General features: G+C 52.1%; 1 protein-coding gene across 1 annotated transcript in view; it reads right to left on the bottom strand.

Moving 5' to 3' along the window:
- FSTL1 (follistatin like 1) overlaps positions 1–7443 on the bottom strand; it is a 53976-nt gene extending 46533 nt beyond the window's left edge. The window contains exons 1-2 of the mRNA XM_056340987.1: positions 7315–7443; positions 7183–7242 (exon numbers count right to left, since the gene is read on the bottom strand). Of these exons, the coding sequence (XP_056196962.1) occupies positions 7183–7242; positions 7315–7317 (63 nt within the window). The 5' untranslated portion in view covers positions 7318–7443. The remainder of the gene's footprint in view (positions 1–7182; positions 7243–7314) is intronic.
- Between the last annotated feature and the right edge of the window lie 647 nt (positions 7444–8090).

Genomic DNA, 8090 nt, shown 5'->3' on the forward strand with positions numbered 1-8090 from the left:
TCCCTGAGGAAATAGCTTCCTCTTACATATAGGAAACGAGACAACAATTCCAATCCCTCATACTTAAGCTTCCTCAAACATAAACACAAAAAAGTGGCCAAAACACAGGAGGGGAAAGAAAGTCCCAGAGCAGCAAGGAGTACATATGCAAAGAGTTACGTCATGTAGAAGGAAAGCTCTTGGCTTCAGGCTACAATTACCAGCACTTAAATGGCAGGGGCTGCTCCAGCACAGAGCCCCCCCCCATCCAGGCATCATCTTCCAAATTGATTCATTGTCGGGAAAACGGCAACAGACACTGCTGTCAGAACCATCCCTGGACAGCACAGTGCTGGAGGCCAACCTGGCAACTGGCCAGCGCCTGCCAAACGCTCCCTCTTCCTCCGTCCGGGTGGACGGACAGAAACTCCTTGTTCTGCCCCTCTGACATGCAGGCCCTGAAGTGCTTTGCCGTGGCAGCCGGGTGACGAGGAAAGAGTGGCCCGGGGCAGTGTTTCTGATGGCAGGAGGCGCACCCAACCCACGGGCTCCTGCGTTAGGACAGGGTTCACCAATAAATCTCTCCATCAGAAGCAGGTACATTTGCCAGCCCACCCCTGTCACCCCACGTTTGCTTCCCTCTTACTCAAGATTTTAACATCCTCTTCTCCCCTCTCCCAACCTGGAAGACTTCAGAAGACTGTTTCAGGCTTGAGTATTACTCCTGCCACAGGTACTGCTGCAGCAAGTAATTCCACTACCTCCCTAGCTCTCCTCACAGATAAAGAAACAAAGAAGTTGTTTCTGGCTATAGATTATCTTTGAAGCTATGACTATTTCTTGAAAACTTTCACTGTGGGGGAAAAAGGTAAGCATAGAAAGCTCCACCAGCATCCGTATTCCCAAAGCCCCCTGGATCCCATCTCAGGACTCTGAGCGAGGAGCTGGGATGGGATCAGGAAGAACACGTACTGGCTAGGGACAACCAGCAGTGGGTGACAAATAGCAGTCCAACTGGTCCTTCCATGCTTGGAGCATAAGGGGTGCAAACCGTCTCCTCCTACCAATGAAAGCCAGCTGCTTTGCCTTGGTGTTTTTATCTGTTTCACTCCATTGTTCCTTCAAGCTGGTTTGTTGCTCTTTGCATTGCAAAACCCTCTAGAGATACAATCAAGAGAAAAAAACCAAAACTCAAATTCTAAAGCTTACAGCTTTACTCCTTTGTAACAGAGCTGCAGAATGAAATGAGAGAAGGATAAAGAACGAACAAGAAAAGCTGATTACTATGGGGTCCATTACCTAGCGTTACAGTATTTAGAGAAAGTAGTTAGATGTTCCTCTCTGGAACAGCAGTTGACAGGGTACAGCCAAGGGAAACGCCATATAAAGAGCCATCCTGCAATGCCCACACAGAGGTGAATGGGATGGGTTCCAACAAGTCTTTCCTCTCAGCCTCCTGTTTTCCTGGTGCGTTGGGTATTTTCCTCAGAAGCACAGGAGAACTGGCACCCTCCGCCCAGTGAGACAAAAACCAGATTCCAGTCTTCAAGCAGTGTTTAGTTTCTTCTGCCAAAATATTTGCTTAGCTGTCAAACAGTGGAAATGTGGGATCCACCTACAGCTGAGCTAATGAGATACCAAATCCCTCCCCAATCATCCACCCCAAGCTCCTTGTTCTTTCCAAATTGGTCCAAGAGGAGCCTTCAAACTGTTTCCAGGTTATGAACCCCTTGAGGCACTCCAAACTAGGTGTGGACGTCTCAAGAAATTCCACATATGCAAACTGGAGCGTGAGCTTGCTCTTCTTCATCACCTCCCACAGGCAGCCTACATCTAATCTGCTGCCCCAAGCAGCCACAGGTCCAACGTCAAAACCGAGAGGTACACAGTGTAGTAAGTGAGAGAGACTAGGCATAGAGCAGGTAGTAAGATCTCACAGGAACTTACATGAACTTCACTTCTGGGTAGCTGGTTCATACAGCAGAGGAAGAACATGGTCACACTTGGAGCACGCTTGAAAGCATGCATGAAAATGCCACGCAGTCATTACTAGTGCTACAGTTACAGAACGCCACCAAAGCCTCCAGGCCTGCTTATCTGCCATTTGTTTATTTACTGCTGCAATGCCTAGGAATTCAAATCAGAGCCCCACAGTCAAAGGCAAGGAAGTCTCTGCTCTAACTAGCTCTCATCTAACTTTGTACACTAGCTGTGGCAAAACCTACAACCTCTGGGAAAGGCGAGACGCGTATAATCCCATGCCTGCCACCCAGACGCAGCTCTGGAAGGAAGCATGCTTCACAGCCTAGCAGCAGTCTGCTCTTTTCTTTTGCTGAACTTGGAGACAATGCTATGAAGGATAAATCTCTCTGAAGCAGTGCTGGTTACTCACAGATTATCTTAGATAACTTAGTACAGCAGAAGCCAGCACCCCTGCAAAGACAGATGCAACCCAGCTAAATAAAGTATTTCTGGGAACCAATCTCATCTAGCTCACAGGATATGTGGCAGAAACAGCCTGGGTAATGGGAGCCTCATAAACCCAGAAAGACACATCTGGCTGAGATTTGTGACAAACTCTTCTGTACAAAGAGAAACATTCCCCAGCTCATGTAACACCACACAAGAAAGATCAAAGATGCCCCGGTGCCTCCTGATGGGTAAGCAGCTGTACCAATAACAGCAGCTGGAAAATCCAACAGGAGACTCAGGCAGTCCCTTCCCCTGCGCTGGGAGCAGAGCTGCCTCCCAGGCAGTCCCCAGCAGCAGCCCCCTGTTAATTACCAGCAAGCAATTTGCACTCTGGCAGATAAAGCCATTCACACAGCTACAGCGCGTTTGCACAAAGCAGCTCGGATCTGACAGCAGCTCCATCTGAGAAGCAGCATCAGGGTGTAGCACATGTATGTGCTACACGACACTGCTGCTGCTTCCGAGCTTGTGCCATGCGTGCTGCTGCTTGGAGGTTACAGTCCCTTCAAAGCAGCTGGGGAGGTTGTTTAAACACTCATACATGGGGCATTTGGCGAGCAGCTTCGGCACAACACGAGGTGCCTCAAACAGAACCGCTCGGTTGGACTCTCAGACTCTGATCCCTGGGACAATCTGCAGCACAGCAGCTGCTCGACAGCACAGCATGCACCTTAAAAAATAGGCTGTGCGCCCAGGGTAGCATCACTTTTTCACTGCCTCCCCATTTAAAACACGCTTATCACCTTGAGATGCGACTCCAGCAATGCCTGGTCTAGCACTCAAGGGCAGGATTTCAAGGAGGAAGATGCCTATCACTCCAAAACCAGCTCAAGGAGAAAAATGGATGCAATTTTTCCTTCCACTGAAGATGTGCCTGCTAGAACTGGGAAGCCAGTTTTATTACGTTAGTGGGTTACACACAACCGCTGGGTTTTATTGCACAAAGCCAGTGCATATTAAAACCAGCCTGAGTTACCCACATGATTGGCACCACAGCATCTTCCCTTGAACTGCCATGGACAAAATATCAGCGAGGGAAGGACTGAACTATCCACAAAGTCTTTATCACTAAATTTCAAAGGCAAATGGAGCCTTCTTCAAATGATGGCTTCAGGGCCAAATACAGCCATGCAATTACATCAGGATTTCAACTTTAACTTACTCAGTTTCATTTAATAAGACAGCAGTCTTTAGTTTTCACCATTGCAAAAATGTGGGAAAAGTTTAAGCAAAGCAAGCTGATGATGCTGGCCAGACTGTGAACAGCCCGATGGGAGGAAGTACACCAGGCTTTAGGAAGCCCAGCTGAACTCCCAGCTCCAGCTCCCCCGGGTCGCAAAAGCACTCCGCTGGCAAAAAAAGACACAGGTCTTGGTAGCGTCAAGTGTTGCCCTCCCTACATGCAAACGCAGTCAAATCGGATTGCGAGGAAGCGCTCAGGTGAGTTAAGCAAACAAGACCTTAGCCAAAACCTTTGTCTTTTCTCTTCCCCGTAACATTCTTTTCGGCTTTTCACACAGAAACACTAAACTGAGGGAAAAGGAGGTGGGGTGAAAAAAATTAATCCCAGGGTTACAGCAGATGCTGTGCTATTAGAAAAGGTTATAAATCTGCCTCCAGTTGCTTGTCATCGCTGTGTTGCCCTGGGGGTTATAGCCCCCTCAGATCCGTCAGTAGATTTCTTTGCAAGAGGAGAGCCTCTAGTCCTCCTCCTCTAGCCCTTTCTAGCCAAAACGAGACAAAGTCAGATTAAACTGTTTACATAGCTCTTTCCAAAGGCTGGGTCATTTGGCCAGAAATGGGTTAAGGATAGTTCAGGAGAACAGCTACAGGTCCCAGAGATTAACCTGAACAGCCAGAAAACTGGCAAGGCGCAGAGGGTGGGCCAGGGCAGCAACCTCGCCTCTTGGCAAGTCTGGATTCAGGAAAGGGCTTCTGTCCACAGCCCACACCAATACATTCATGCTGGTATAAGCCTCTTTGCTCACATCTAAAATTTCCAGTGAAAACAACTTTCCTAATGATTCTGAATCAGGTTTAAACCCAAAATGAAAAAAGAAAAACCTTTACTCTTATTTTGAAGTTAGCATCCTGGTGGGACATGTAATGGTGATTACAGCAGTACCAGCAGTGGAAGTGCTCCCACACGCCACCCCTCAGACCTCACAGACACAGTCAAACAGCGACTGGACTCCTCTCCAGTGTTAACTAGGTGACTTACTCCAGCAGGATGTGAACAACTGATTAACTTTTAATACATTCATCAGACATTTTGAGCCTCTCCCTTCTCCTCTATCACGATGGATGCTTCCCAAAAATCACTCCATCTGCTTTGGAAAGCCCCAGCTGAGAACACAAGCAACTTCAGCTCTGTTGCATCCCTGGTAATACAAGTGAACGGCCGTCTCGCTGAGAGTCTGACCCAGGAAGAAAGAGATAAAAAGGGCTGTCTGAAGCTGGTGGCTGGCTTCCATCCGAGGAGTACAGTTCACCGTCTATTGCTCTTGTGACTATTACTGAACCGGGCCAAGAAAAGCTCCCAAGTTTTGGCACGTCTCAGATTTTCCAGTCTGCACAAAGTCATGCCAGGAACATTTACTGAAGCAATTTCTTTCTTTCTTTAAAGACTCTAATTATGCACCTAACAATGTCGTAGAAACGAGTGTTGTACAAAAAACCTAGCACAGTTCAGATACAGTTTTGCCGACAAAAGGATTAGAAGCTTAAGGTTCAGTGTTAATATTCTGAACATACTGAAAGGCACAGAGTGCAAACTGCAGCAGAAACAGAAGAAATAAGAGAGGTTATCACTTCCAAAATCTGGAAGAGGGGAAAGCGCACGGGAAAATGCCATGCTGATCTTACTAAATGGCAGTGATGCCGCAGAGTGGTAATAAGAAACATTTAGAAGGAAACAACATCAAAGCCGTCTCCGAATTGCAAGCAGCTTGCCTTCAGGCACAGTCCACTCCCCAGAAAACAAGGAGGTCTAGATACCCCAGAGGGTGGGACACGACCTGTGACAAACTGATGTTCACCACTCGGCAGCTACCAGCAATAAGGAATCAAACTGAACCCCAAAACAAGAGTTGTCCGAGGTGTCAATTTTCCCTGAAACCAGACTGAAACCTCAGTCATCACTCTCAAGTTTTGCTGAACTTAAGAGTGGAACTGAACCAAAACATTCACTGGTTTGACACCTGGACCATTATACCTGAAAAGAGTCAAATCATTCATTTATCCATTCAAGCATGAACCGGTCTTTAAAAGCAATTTTTGAACATCATAGCTGCACATTTTTCTTTCAGTTTGCAGATGAGGCACAGAGACACGACAGTACTTAGACTTGGGAAGCCATCCAGGTACTCTGATGAGGGTACATTAGGCAAAAAGCAGGATTCAGCACTGTGACCATTACCATAACGCTAGCAGCGCCAGTGAAATCGGAAATCAAGGACTAAACACATCTTGGCTATATTTCTCTGGTCTACTGACTCCAAGAGGCTTTTCTCAGACCAATGCCACCGCTATTTAGCTGTTACTATCATTCATCTTCTGGATGCGCTGCTGTGCACTTCCTTCCCACAGAGGTTTTGCTGTAGATTGACCGGAACCAGTTAAGGTTTATTTAGGGTTCCTAAGAAAGTGAATAAAACCAATCCGGCTTTTTCAGGACAGCGCTGGAGAGGATGCGTGGAAATGCTGACTACATGAGTATGTCACGCCTCGGGAAGAAAGTGTATTACAATATTATCATGTACGGGCAGATGTGAAATGTTAGCCCGTGCTACAGCTCAGTCCTGCTCCCCTGGGTTTTCACAAGAGCCGCGACCAGAGCTATAGGTTGACAGCGTCTGCTTGCAACTGCCCTGTCTCTCCTCTGCTCCTCACGTGCCCCAGCGTTCGCACCGCTCGTCCCTCGCCGAAGAGCTTTGCTGAGGGGGCCGGAGCCCCAGTGCTGGGCTTCACCTCATCCCCTCGTGCCATAACCCGGGCAGCACCGTCCACGGGTGGGAGGCAGAAAGAGGGAACATGTGTAGGAAGTCTGGTGTGTTTATGCTTTTTTTTTTTTTTCTTTTTTCTTTTTTTTTTTTGTGCAGAGCCAAACTGTGATGCTCTAGGGTGGGTCTCTCCATCTGGGAGAAATATGTGGGGAGAAAAAGCGCAGGCGGGGAGGACGAGCCGCCCCCCGAGCGGGACCCGCTTCCCTCCAAAAGCGGCTCGGCCTCCCTCCCCAGCCCAGCTTGAGTTCATTTTCCTCAAATCACTTCCACATTTCCCCTGCCGTAATTATCAAATATTTTGTTTCTGACCTCACTTTTACGGAGGCCGCCACAACCCGGGAATTCAGGCACCGTTTGTTTTCTGTCAACAGAGCTGGGGGGTTGCGAGTTGGGGGCTTTTGGTGGTTTTCAATGTCATTGCAATAAAAGAAAAGAAGGAAAGAAAAGGGGGCGAGGAGGAAAGATGGGAGGGAGGGAAGGGGGCTCCCGGGGGGCCCCGCCTGCGGCAGGCTGGGGGTCCCGGCCCGGCCGCAGCCCCCTCACCCCCGGGGGGGCCCGGCGGCCCCGCAACTTCCCTCCTCGCCCCGGTGCCACCTTCCGCGGCCCCAGCAGCCCCCCCCCCCCCCCCCGCCCCGCGGCGAAAAAACCCCGGAGACCCCCCCCAACCCCCCGGGTCCCCCCCTCGCCGCCCCCCTCCCCGGCCCGCCGCGAGGGGCCCCGCGCTTACCTCAGCTCGCAGGCGGGCGACGGCCATGAGGGCGCAGAGCAGCGGCAGAGTTTTCCAGATCTGCAAGAGAGGGGGGCGGTGAGCGCGGGGCCGGCGCCGCCAAACTTCCCGCCGGGCGGCCCCGCTGCTCACCATGCTGCGGGCGGCTGGCGGCACCGGCGGGGCAGGAGGTGAGGAGGAGGCTCCTTCCCCGGCTCCGGCTCGCTCGGGAAGGGAAGGGGAGGGCTCCCCCGCACCCCGGCCCGCCAGCCCGCGGCTCCACCCCCGGCCCGACCCCCGCCTCGGGGCCGGCTCCGCCCCGGCCCGCCGTGAGGGGGCGGCCCCCGCCCCGCGGCCGCTCCCGCTGCCGGGCCCCTCAGCGCCCCGCGGGGCAGCGCCCCGGCTCCGGAGGCCGAGGGGCGGCGGGGGGGCTGCCGAGGGGCTCGGGACCCCGGCCCAGCGTGGGGCTGGGGAGGGGGGTGCCGGCCCGCAGCGCCCGGCCTCGCAGCTTCGCTGCCCGTGGGGGGGCCCTGAGCGGCGGGGACAGCCTGGCCAGGCGCAGCCACAGCGCGCCCCTCAGGGGGGTCGCAGCCGCCCCCCGCGCTGTCGCAAAACGGGGGAAACTGAGGCACGGGGTGGCTTCTCCGTGCGGGAGGAGCCGTACAAACCGTGCCCCTGCGCCAGCCCTGAGGCCGCGCTGAGGTCCCGCCCGCGGCTGCAGGTGCCGTTGCTGACGGGTGGAGGGAGGTTTGGAAAGGAGGGCTGAAGGCCACAGGTGTTAGGGCCTGGATGGCACTGGCTGAGCCCAGCACCCCACTGGGGTGTCGTGCCAGGCACAGAGGGAGAAAATCCTGCCCAACATGCCTGGTGGTGCTCATTTGTGTATAAAAATCTCTTCATCTCCGAATTTCGGAAGCCTCCGCCAGCTG

The sequence above is a fragment of the Falco biarmicus genome, chromosome 5 (genome assembly GCF_023638135.1).
Source record: "Falco biarmicus isolate bFalBia1 chromosome 5, bFalBia1.pri, whole genome shotgun sequence".
Taxonomy (NCBI): Eukaryota; Metazoa; Chordata; class Aves; order Falconiformes; family Falconidae; genus Falco; species Falco biarmicus.